We start from the raw sequence: 12,957 nt of genomic DNA on the forward strand, positions 1-12,957 counted from the left end.
GAAGCAGGCTTGTCAGTTACTGGGGCACATAAGTGGTAACTAGAGCTGTGGGAGGAGGCTTCACGAAAGGCAATATTAATGGAATGGAAAGAAGAGCTGGAGGAGGGAAGGTCACCTACAATCGGAATGGCAGCTAATATCAGCTATGGGCGGCAATGAGCTCAGAGCTTCACATGGACCATCTCGGTGAAACCCCATTTTCCAGATAAAGAAACACACGGGCTTAGAAAGGTTTGGCGAATCACCTGGGTGACCAGCAAGCAAGCAAGGAGCAGAGCTGGCACTTGAACACAGGCCATGGGACTGTGGGCTCTTAACTGTGGGCTCTACACAGCCCCCCAAAGGCAAAAAGAAAATCCAAAGAAGGTGATGGAATGGAAGACAAAGGAGAAAAATGTTCCAAGGAAAGGAAGAACAGGCAGTGCCCGAACCATAGGGCAATCAAGCGGGAAGATGGAAAAGGGTCCACTGGATTTGGCAACTAGGAGGTCTTTGGTGGCGGTAAAAGTCTGATTGGAGGACACTAAAGAGTGAGAGGCAGAGCATCTCTGTGAACTCCCATTTTACAAACAGGCTTTTTTTTTTTAATACGTAAAAAAAAACACATACTTTAAAAATACTTTTTCCAGCTTATAGGCTCTGAAGAAGTTTCTAGTAGATAGAAAAACAGTGAAAAGGTTAAGAACAGAGGAGACAGGAGGAATTTGCCTTAAAGAGAAGAGACATCTGACCCCTGAGCCTGAAGGAAATGAGGTGAACAATGGAAAGAAGAGAAGTATCCTTGAGTCTCAGTTACTGTGAAGAAGACATAACTGCTGGTTGTGTATTTGAGAGCTTTCTAAAGATTGGGAAACATTCTTGCTACATTTCCATTTGATCAGTCATTGTGAAAGCTGGCAAAGCCATGTAGCGGTAGTAAGGGAGCAGATGTGAACCACAGGACATGACTCACACAGAAAGAACCCTTGTTTGGACATCCTGTCCAAGCTCCATCCCCACCCACACAAAACCATCTACACTGGGCAAATGGGACTCTACATGACTCACAGAGAGGGCTTCCCCTGCATCCCATCTTTGCCACCGGCCTCAAGGTGTTCAACAAGTACACCTTCCTCAGGTGAATTCTAACCGTAAGAAGCTACTGTTCCCTTCACCCATCCTCAGTTCACCCTCATTTACCTCAATCCTCTGCCACCAGAGCCGTACCAAGGGAATTATTATATATGCTCAGACAGTACGTGGCCAAAACATATAATTCGGTCTGTTAACTCTCAACTTCAAAATTATCCATTCTTTTAGCTCTATAATTTTGTTGGCTTTTTTCACTTGTTTGCTTTAAATGAAAAAGTTCTTTGCCTGCAAAGACTAGTTATGCCAAAATAAAACAAATAAAATTAAACCAAAACACAAGTGAAGAGCTGCTTTTCTAGACACAGAATTTAAATGCACAGGAAAATAATACAGAAATAACACTTCAAATTTAAAGATGAGAAAACATTACCTGGTCTGGAACATTTTAAGAGGAGAACTAAACCCTCTTTAAATTTGTCATCCAGTTCAATAAAATCAACACCTAAACAGCTACCCACCATTCCACATACTACTAACTAAGAGCCAGAAATCATTAAGCAAAACACTACAGCTGAGCAGCTGTACAATGGTTTTTTTTTTTTAATATTAACATGTAAAGCGTTTATTATTGTTATTTTTTTTACATCTTTATTGGAGTATAATTGCTTCACAATGGTGTGTTAGTCTCTGCTTTATAACAAAGTGAATCAGTTATACATATACATATGTTCCCAGATCTCTTCCCTCTTGTGCCTCCCTCCCTCCCACCCTCCCTATCCCACCCCTGTAGGTGGTCACAAAGCACCGAGCTGATCTCCCTGTGCTATGCGGCTGCTTCCCACTAGCTATCTATTTTATGTTTGGTAGTGTATATATATGTCCATGCCACTCTCTCACTTTTTCCCAGCTTACCCTTCCCCCTCACCATATCCTCAAGTCCATTCTCTAGTAGGTCTGTGTCTTTATTCCCGTCTTAGCCCTAGGTACTTCACGACATTTTTTTTTTCTTAGATTTCATATATATGTGTTAGCATACGGTATTTGTCTTTCTCTTTCTGACTTACTTCACTCTGTATGACAGACTCGAGGTCCATCCACCTCACTACAAATAACTCAATTTCGTTTCTTTTTATGGCTGAGTAATATTCCATTGTATATATGTGCCACATCTTCTTTATCCATTCATCTGATGATGGACACTTAGGTTGCTTCCAACTCCTGGCTATTGTAAATAGAGCTGCAATGAACATTGTGGTACATGACTCTTTTTGAATTATGGTTTTCTCAGGGTATATCCCCAGTAATGGGATTGCTGGGTCATATGGTAGTTCTATTTGTAATTTTTTAAGGAACCTCCATACTGTTCTCCATAGTGACTGTACCAATTCACATTCCCACCAGCAGTGCAAGAGCGTTCCCTTTTCTCCACACCCTCTCCAGCATTTATTGTTTCTAGATTTTTTGATGATGGCCATTGTACAATGGTTTTTACCTACGGTTCTTCTGAGGCTCAGGTTTCGCAAAAAGCCTTCCCCCCCCTCCCCCAAGAAAGGGCTGGGTGGGGAGGCCAAGGGCAGAGTTCTGCCTTCCTTCTCCAGTCAGAGCACTTCAGGTCTTATCTGACGAACACAATACAGAACAGGCCCATTAATATTTCCTTTGATGATGGGTCCCACTGATCAGCAAAGAAAAAAAAAATTGAAAATCACTGTGCTAGGAAAGAAATGAGATGAGCAAGAAAGGAGGAAAAAGCCAGGGAAACACGATTGTGATTTGAGATGCAAAGTAAATTAAATATCAGAAAAAACTAGAACCTCCAAGAGGACCGAGGGGCACAAACACATACCATGAGGCGTCAGAAATAAGATCTCAAGTCCTAATCATCACTGTTGCTCAATCCCATCAAAAGAGGTGAAAATTATAGTTCAAAGCCTCAAATTCAAACTGGTCTATAACTTTTGCTAACTTTCACATAACTTCCTTTCCCTTTCATCCTCCTTATTTTTGCTTCTTTCCATTTTGTCTAATCATCCAACTACCTTTGACCTCTCAAAGTCAGATGTAAGGGAAAAAAGCATCACTATAAAATAGTTTACATTATGTGCACAGTGGTAGAAAAGTTTTTAGTAACTTAATAAAGGTTTTGTCAACATTATTTAGATTTTTGTCGTGTTTCTTTAATGCTCCTACGGCTACCTCCCTGCTAGTATAAGAATGCCTTCCCTTGGCAAATACTAATAAAGTGGAAAGTTTAACTGTCCGTGAATAATGGTGATAACTTTGAGTCGGTAAAGCGGGCAAATGTATTAACCTCCGAAGAAGGGGCTATTTTACCTAGTTGTTGAATTGGCCATTTTGCACACAGCACGTGAAAAGCTATTTCACTAACCAATTCATTCACATCGATGCTTCAGAAAACAATCAAGTTTACAGATTTCTCATATTAGAGAAGAGTGTGCATCGATTCACAACTTTACTTCCTTTTGCATCTAAACGAGAGACAGAAATCTAATGAACTTGGCTGGTCCTAGACAAAGGGAGGAAATAAGTCAGCTTCAAATCTTTAGTTGTAGGAAGAGATAAATAATACATAATCAAATGGATGACCTATAGAGATGAAAATAGATTTAAAGACCACATACACCCTGCTGTGTACTAGATAGCACCACCTAAATGTTTTATAAAGAACTCAAATTCAACAAATCTACTAACTCTGCTTTTCTCCCACCTCCAACCTGCATTCCTTTCTCAAAGAAAAAAATCAACCACTCCATCAAGGAAGCCGCTCATCTTTACCTTAACCTGGCCCTTCACCAACTCCCACTCACTCATGCATCCAATTTGCCCACTCTCTCCTACAGTCCCCTCCTATCTAAAGTCCCAGCTACTGCCTAGTCTAAGCCCTTAAGATTCACCGGGATTCCAGCAACAGATGCCCAAGTAGTCTTCCAATGTCCCGCTCCCCTCTCCCCTCCTCAACTCCCACACCACCATCCCGCCTCTGCAGCCCCCAGAAGCACAGTATCACATTGGCCCCGGGGCTATCTTTGTTACATACAAATCTGACCATGGCATACCCCAACTAATGACTCTCTGGTAGCTCTCCATTACCTACGAAATGGCTCATATTTCTTTAGCTCCGGCTCCCCTTTCCGAGGCAGGGCTCCATCTCCCCAACTGCCTGCAGTTTCACGCCAGCAAGACCAGACTGCCTGCAGCTCCTGGCCCTGCCAAACTCCTTTACACCCCCAAGCGTGTAGTTTTGCTCCTGTTGCCTCTACATATCATGCCTTTCCTCCTTTGTCCCATATGACTAACATCGGCTAAGTTACCTCAATTTCCTCTTCTGTGAAACTGAACTAGTAATATTTATTTCCAAAACTGTATTATGAGCACTAAATAATGCATAAAAAGGACTTGGCAATGCACCTGTTGTATCAATAAATCAGCTCCATTTCCCTTTTTATTTCCCATGTCTAATAATACCTGACACATAGTAGGAACTCAAAAGCTTCAAACATTCATGAATGTATGCATGAATGACAAAGTAAAGAGAACAGTTAGGAACTGGAGTCCAAAGAAAATGATACCAACCGGAATATGTATTCCTTTCAATTAATCAGTTGCTTACAGATGTACATATTATACAAACCAATAAACTGAAAGATGGGTCCATAAAACACAAAGAAAAGGTCTTAGGAGCACTCATTTGGTAAACAAACAAACAAACAAAATCAACTGATATATTTGTGAAGTTTTAGAATAGTATACAGGTTATACGAATAAAATTTATTTCAGAACTGGACCTCAGACTAACCTGCCGACTGTGTCCGAGGGGCACTAGCTCAAGATAAGAGAATTAAGGTTTACTAAACCCCAATGAATTGCTCAGCGGCTTGCAAAGCAGCCAAGCAGCTTGCGACGTACTTCTCTCTCGGCATCCAAAATGAAGACCATAGTCAAGGAATCAGGAACCGAGAAAGACTAACCCAAAGCAGCACAGGCCATGGGTAAACAGGTAACCTGATCTAAGAACCCCCAAGGGAATCACTACAGAGCGATTTGGCCTGAAAGTGAATGGCATGAAAAGATGCACTCAACCTCCAGTCAACTCCTCTGGAATGAACCTCATCTCAAATTTCCTTATTTATATTCATCCTGCTTGCTCAGGGCCCTTGTAAATTACCATAGTGCAATGATTTCAAGCCAACCAAAAAAATTTCTCTTCAAATTTTGTACAGTTTAAATATGTACCAGGCTGATAGCTATGATGGGTCATGAAGTTTCTAGTCAAAAATTATGCACCCTGCTTTTGCTTCATGACATTCCTGATGCCCTGAATACATTAACTCTTTGTAAACAACACTATAAATTAAACAAAGTTCAGACTGCCCAAAATGTGACTTTTTAAAGTTTCATTATCCTAAAGAAAATTAAAGACATAAAAGCCTTAAATTGAATTAAAATGTATTAAATGGATCATTTGTCTACGAAATATAGCCAACTCTTGATTTTTCCAAACCAAAGAACACAGAACTACACAATGTACTTTCAAATACTTAAATAAATTAGAATATCTATGAAATAATTTGGCTGTAGCTAAATACTTAGATTTAAAAAAAAACAAACCTGTGTAAGCAAGTAAAGCTATAGGAGAGAAATAGGTCAGAAGCCTATTTAAGAAATCCAACCCAAAATACTGTAAGTCAGATTAAAGAAATGACCCTAAAACCTAATGAAAAATTCACACTTACATAAACAGAAGTTGATTGTTGAGAGAAAAAAGATGAAGGGATTCAAAAATATTTACTATATATAGGTAACTCAGGCAATTTTAACAGCTCTTTGGCTATTCCTTAGTAAATATATTCAACTAGCTTGTACCCAAATTTAACATAGTAGATTTTGTTACTGATCCAATAATCATAATAATTTATTACTCATTTAGCCTTTTATGCTAAAATAACATGGATGCTGTGGTTTCAAACCAGATAAATATAAAACCATTCAAATGAATAGTTTCAAACCTATAAAAAAAAGTACTGTCCAGGGACTGTTTACATGCAGCTATATCTGTAATTTATATTCTTGTATGTCATGGAGAAGATAGAGTTAACCAGTGTGCTCTCTTTGAGAAAAACTGGGAAGCCTCAAGTTAGACTATTTCTCTCCAAATAACCGTTAACTGGTTGAACCCCACATATTTCAATACTAACGGATAAGAATTAGGACCAGAAGAAGGGCAGAGCTCAAGTAGTGGTACCCAACAAATGCCTCCAACTCTGAATGTATTTACCTAACATGATAAGTCACTTTTTATGTTGTTCCCAATATTTGCCCAGTATTGCCAGGCAGGTTAAGAATCTGCCTGCCAATGCAGAGGACACAGTTCAATCCCTGGTCCGGGAAGATCCCACATGCCGCAGAGCAACTAAGTCCGTGCGCCACAACTACTGAGCCTGTGCTCTAGAGCCCGCGAGCCACAACTACTGAGCCCACATGCCACAACTACTGAAGCCCGCGTGCCTAGAGCCCACGCACCGCAATGAAGAGTAGCCCCCGCTTGCCACAACTAAAGAAAGTGTGGTGCGCAGCAACGAAGACCCAACGCAGCCAAAAAATAAATTTAAAAAAATTTTTAAAAAGAGCAGCATTGACATAAGTACATTCATTACAATATAATGTATAATTTACTTATAAATATATTAATATAAATATTCTTAGGAGTGTAAAATATACCTAATAATATTTGTTTACATAAAAAAAGAAACTCCAATGTATCTGTCAAAGATCCATCAAATTTGTAATAAGACAGTCGTGCCCGTGATCTACATATGCGATAATTGATTCCTGGATATCTGCAAACTGTTATCTGCAGGGTGGTCCCAATGTTAAGTAAGAAGAGAAAACCACTGGTATGGAAGATGTAGCTCATAAACATGAAGAATCACTGTTGTGGGAGGCTATATTTTCACTTTTCATTAAATAAAAGACATTAATATTTAACAACATATTTTAAATTGCCAGAATGTGCACCTCTAAGACTCAGCCATGATGCCATTACTCTACAGATGGCCAGAGAGTGGAAGCCCATACCGCACGTCAACAAAAGGTACTACCATGGAAATTGTTTGAAACCCAACACTGAATTACTTCAGCTTACACTGGGGTCCAAAGGAAATTTTAGACAGTAAAAGTTCAATTCCATAATGTAGGCATTCTGCACACCATCAAATGTAAGTATAAAGCCAACAAAACTTCACCTTAATATTAAATATTTAACAAAATGTTTTACTTCCATGGTTTCCAAGGATAACTAATAACAAAGCTAGTGTAAAATTCAACACTATCTTTCTTAATATTACTTGTAACTTTTATGATAACTAAAAACTGTGCCTTGGACAGAAAACAGTCCTGGTTATATTGTAATAGAGGTCATGTACAAAATTCTATAATACAAGCCACCATTCTCCCAGGTTTTGTATATATAAGGGCTTTTACGCTATTTTCATCCTTTGAAATTATCAATGTCCACATTTGGGGAAATGTGTTCACTTATGCTATCTTGGGTAGAGTCTACATAATTAAAGGAACTGACTGAAAAACTTCAGAAATCACTGGGTAAATTTACAAAAGAGAAACAGCCAAAAGAGCTAGGATAAAGAGAATTATTCTTTAATGCTTGCGAAATCATCATTTACATCACCACACCAGCATATCAAGATTGGAAAAATAATGCTCAGCAAAGTTAATTCCATATAAAAGTATCCTTTATATGTTGAAGAATCTAAACCGAAGTTTCCACTTGAAGTAATATGAGACTTGGTTTTTTGTAACACTTCTTAAGTGCAAAAAAGGAAGTAAGAATGGAAGTACTGTATAAATTTAATAAAATTACCAACTCCTCTTAATCCTCCCATCTTGTCTTGGAAAGGATCATGAAACCTTATTCAATTTTGATAAGTCAATCTGATTTTTTTTTAAGTGAACTATACATGAAAGAGGGCATTGTTTGAGTTGAACCACTTGTTTAAAAAAAGTTTCTGGACTCTGACAAGCCAGTTAGATCGATGAGATCTTGTAAAATTAGTTTCGGGGTGGAGCTGTCGTAAGCACCGATATTTTATTCACAAAAGATTGTACAACACGGTCAATTTTTAAAGAGTGCTATACAAATTAAATGATTTTCTCTTCCCTACATTTTTGCTAAATGTTAAGAACAGCAAAGAAAGCCGTTATTAGGTAATCAAATTCTGAAACAGTCCCAAGGCAGATTCAATTCATAACCTCGTTCCGCGAGTTCGTTACTTAGGAAAAGCAGCTCTTCGGTTTAATCTTTTTGCGTGGGGGGGAAAAAAATTCTGTGCCAACGACGAAAAGTTCCTTTTAGTTAAATTGGGTTGAGCGACTGGAGAAAGCTCCACTACAACTCTACTGGAAAAAGCCAACGCCCACTCATAGTATTCAAATACAGGAAACTTGGCGAAATAAATAAATAAAGCCAAGAAAAGAAAAAAAGAAATGCGTTCGCTTCACAAGACCACAAGGAGTTGTACTTGCTCTGGCTCTAATTTCAGCCACTCTCTGGATTTTTAGGAAGGCTCCCTTTTACACATTCACTCACGAAGAGGAAGCGCCCCCCAAATCCGGCCACGTCACCAGCGGCTGCGCCCGCTGTGCTGCAGCGCCAGGTGGGAGCAGGTTCGGGCGGGCGCTCCCTAGGAAGGGGAACAAACAGAAAGTGTAAGAAATTCCCGAAGGCAGATTCAGTTTACTCCTAAACTCTTCTGGCTTTCCAACAAATTCTAGAACTCCTGAACAGTTTACAAAGTTGGTAAATCCGAGCGCTGCGCGGGGGCGCACGGCGTTACCTGTGCCATGGCGACTGCCCAGGTCAGGAGAAGGTGACTGATGCAGGACTGCAAGAGAAGAGAGAGATGGCGGGTTCAGCGAGCGGGACTTCTCCGCCGCGGCGTCCAGACAGCCCCCCGGGCGCCGCCGCAGACCCGCCCTCTCCGCAACTCCCGGGACAGCCCTCCGCCGAGCGTCCGCGCCACCCCGGCGCCCCCGCTGCCCTCGGCGGGCTAGGCGAGCTCTCACTCACCCAGACCTGAACCTCCGGGAGAGTGGCGACGCAGAGGGCGGGCAGAGACACGGGCAGAGAACGCTCCAGGCAGCTGCTTTCTGCGGGTTCCAGGCAACGGAAACGGCATCGGCCCCGCCCCGCCCCCGCCGGCCCATCCCTGCGCGCCTCCGACACGCCCCTGCCTGGGCTTCAGTGCGCCTGCGTGCAGCTCGGCCGGTCTGAGTCCTCGCAGCCTGGGAGGGGCGCGGCTCCCTGAGGGCCTGGGGGACAGCCTGGCCTTCGCGCAGCGGGAGGGCGTGGGGAGTTGTCCAGGACTCCGTGTTTGGGATCGCTGGGGCTTCCCTCCCCTCTGTGGCCGCAGGAACGCGGGCCTCACCCGGTGCTCGGCCTTAACGGTGTAGGGGCGTGAAGACCAGACAGTCTCTGCGGGCAAGGACAGCGCGTCTTTGACCACGGTTTAGAATTCCCAAGTTTATTTTTAAGTTTGTTTAAAAAAAAAAGTGTCAATCGTTGCTTCCTAGATGGCTTTCTCTTAAATGTATATATCTCGATGGTGACTTACTTGGGAAATTTAAAAACCTCCGCCTGGGGTCGGTTCCTATTTTCAGAACCAGCCTAAAACTTTCAAATAACTTAAATTTGAGCCATTCCCTATTATTAGTTAAACGTAAAATACATGAGTATGAGAGAGAAAGACAGACGGAGACAGACACTGCAGGAGATTGTACTAGGCTAGTGCAGAGAACGCAAAGACAGAAAGACAGTGCCCTCCTCAGACTTACTAGCGTGGCGAGAGGGGCGGCACCGGGCGGGCGCCGGGAGGCAAGAGGACAGAAGCCGGCAACCCTAGACGCAGTAAGATATTCTAGGATGAGAAGCGCAAAGTGCTGTGGAGATTCAAGGTAAGAGATGAGAATCAAGTCTGCTTTGGGGAATAAAGAAGAGCTTTTGTCATAAATTAAATGTAGAACGAATGTGTTCTTTGTATAGATAGAACTTCTCATTTGCTTTCACATATGAGCCACACGCTTAATCAGGCCTTGACAAAGTCACAGAGAGTGATTGCTTGCTGCAGAGAGAGGCAAAATTGCAAAGCATGTGGAGCTCGCCACACACACACGCGCGCGCGCGCACACACACGCACGCACGCGCATGCACACACACACACACACACACACACACACGCACAGACTCCCCTTTCAGCTTCCCTTTCCTCTTCCCTGGAAGCCTTTTCCCAAGCAGCCGGCATCTCTACGTGGCCTCAGCCTCCCTAGTTTGAGCACATCTCATCTCTACTTTGAGCACCTCTCCTCTCTACTTTGAGCACCTCTCCCAGAGCACTGTTGACAGGCAAAGGAATCTGAAGGCAGCCCTTTCCTCTGCATCTTTTTCTCCTCACTTCTGCTTATCATTTTCCCTCTGACCTTCACCAAGAGTAGCTCCTTCATTGTGGCCTGGAGCATTCTTTTCCCCTCACACATCCACTTACTTGAAGTCCTTTACTTCATCATCTCTCTCAGTTTCTACTCTCAGAGTAATGGAATGACACCAGAGCTCAGCAATCCTATGTATAACGATGTTGTTGATTTTATAGGAAAATGATGCCCATCACAGGTTAACGACTTGCTGTGTCCTGCAGCTAAATAGTGATAGAATTTATGAATTATTAGACTCAGTGTTCTGATATACATACCCCAGTTGGTATTTCTTTCACTTCCAGTTACATGGATTTATTCAGTTCCTACTGTGGACTGGGCACAGTTCTAGGCACTGGGGATAGGGTAATGCAGTAAATGAAACAAAGTCCCTGCCCTCATAAGTCATACATTCTGGGGGAGGGGACAGACAATAAAAAAATACCTATTATGTCCAGTATGAAGTCTTCTATAAAAAAAATTAAATGGAGCTGGGGAATCAGGCTGAGGGGAGCACTGTTTTGCAAAGGTGGTCTGAAGCTGTGGAGAAGGCCTACACAAGAGTCTAGTCCCATTAACATTACAGATAGAGCATGAATACAAATAATACAATGGGAGACAAACTGTAAATCATAAACGAGATGCATAAAATGTAATCAAAATGCAACTGGTTTCAGAAGAGAGACAGCTAATATTTTGTCAAGGGATTTAAAAAATTGATGGATGTGTCATTTGAATTAGGCTTCGAGGGAGGATATTTTGTCAGGAAATGAGGAGAAAGGGTGATCTGGTTAAGTGAACAGCAAAACCAAAAGAAGGAAAGTGCCTTTGTGTGTGTGTGTGAATTGAATTTCTAAAATGGCTGGAGTGCAAAGTGCATAAAAACTACCACCTAAAGACTCTGCTTTGAATGGTATATTTAATTGATGGATTTTGAATGAGTGGTGTTTTTTAACTACTGGGTGTTATAAATGATGGGCACTCAGAAAATCTCCCTTATTATGTCTTAAAAACAGTATCTGTCATCTATCCCAAAAGTCCCTACTCAGTGTCCAAAGGGCATCCTCAGACTCTCCACCAGATTCTTCAGTTAACTCTTTCAACCTCCTAATTAAACTTTCTCTTTCTTGAATTTAAAATTAAAGTCTTCTTAGTGTGTTGTCTTTATGTTGTATTAATTTTAAGTATTTTGTGATAATTTTGGTTTGTTTGCTGTACAGTTCTTGTGTACAAATAATGGATTTCAGCTATTTTCTGATGAGATAATCGGGTATCAGGTTACAGCCATACCTAAAATTTTCTTTTCATTGGGGAAATGTACCAAATCTCAGATAACTAATTTACAAACCCATTTTTGTTTTTGTTTTTTTTTTGGCAGCTTGTGGGATCTTAGTTCCCCGACCAGGAATAGAACCCATGTACCCTGAAGTGCAAGCACAGAGTCCTAACCCCTGAACCACCAGGGGAAGTCCCCAAACACATTTTTGAACCTCAATTCATTTGTAAACTGGAGACTTTCCTGATTTCCCTCTTTACCTCAATTATTTGGATCATTCAGGAACTAGCCAATTTATTCTAAACAGGTCTAGCTTCCTTGTGTTGTAATTTCTACATGTCTCAAATCTAATATTTTCATCATATATTCATTGACCTACTGCTTCCCTTAATTATACTGATGCATAGAGAAAAAAAATGAGTATTAGGCTTTGTATAAGTAAAACAATTTTCCCTAATTCTAGAAGAGTTAGTCTTGTTTTTTAGAATATAAAATTCTCAGTCTTCTTTTTAAATTAATTTCATTGAATAAATATAGTTGTTACAAATTATGATTACTTGAAGAAGAAGAAAAGAAGACAAGATAGTGAATTGCAAGAAATTAAGGATTAAATGAGCTAATTTGTAAAAATGCCTAGCAATTATAAGAGGATTGGTTTCATTCCTCCACAGTTCTTCCTCCTTTGAAAAACCCTCACTACCATTCTTGGCTCCTAACCTGATGATTCAGCCCCTACTCTCACATTTAAAACAAATTACTCTCTGATGGTCCCACTGCCCCGTGCAACAGGACCTGTCCTATCACCAGCGAATCCCTCAGGCCTGGCAGGCCCCAACTCTCCAGGGCCAAGCTGATGCTTCCTGGTTCCCTCCTATCCTTCCTCTACTAGTCTCCCATCAGTGGCCCCTATCAAGTACAGCAAAATGAGACTCCCACCCTCTATACTCCTCTCCATATGCAGGCTCCCACGGTCCCCATGTGATGTGGCCAAAGACTCCAGAAGCACCATTTGGAATTTAATTCAAGCCATCTATGTGGCCTCATCTCATCCATCCCTGAACCTCCCAGGGTGAGAAGGTGAGGCCTCATTCTTCTTCAGATTCTGCCCT

The 12,957-nt window shown here is 41.4% G+C and overlaps 1 protein-coding gene across 1 annotated transcript in view; it reads right to left on the reverse strand.

Annotated features, from left to right (window-relative positions):
• Window positions 1-8,984, reverse strand: part of ANXA5 (annexin A5) — a 31,343-nt gene extending 22,359 nt beyond the window's left edge. The window contains exon 1 of the mRNA XM_065878334.1: window positions 8,943-8,984. Within this exon, the coding sequence (XP_065734406.1) occupies window positions 8,943-8,951 (9 nt within the window). The 5' untranslated portion in view covers window positions 8,952-8,984. The remainder of the gene's footprint in view (window positions 1-8,942) is intronic.
• Between the last annotated feature and the right edge of the window lie 3,973 nt (window positions 8,985-12,957).

Source organism: Phocoena phocoena, chromosome 5 (assembly GCF_963924675.1).
Source record: "Phocoena phocoena chromosome 5, mPhoPho1.1, whole genome shotgun sequence".
NCBI lineage: Eukaryota > Metazoa > Chordata > Mammalia > Artiodactyla > Phocoenidae > Phocoena > Phocoena phocoena.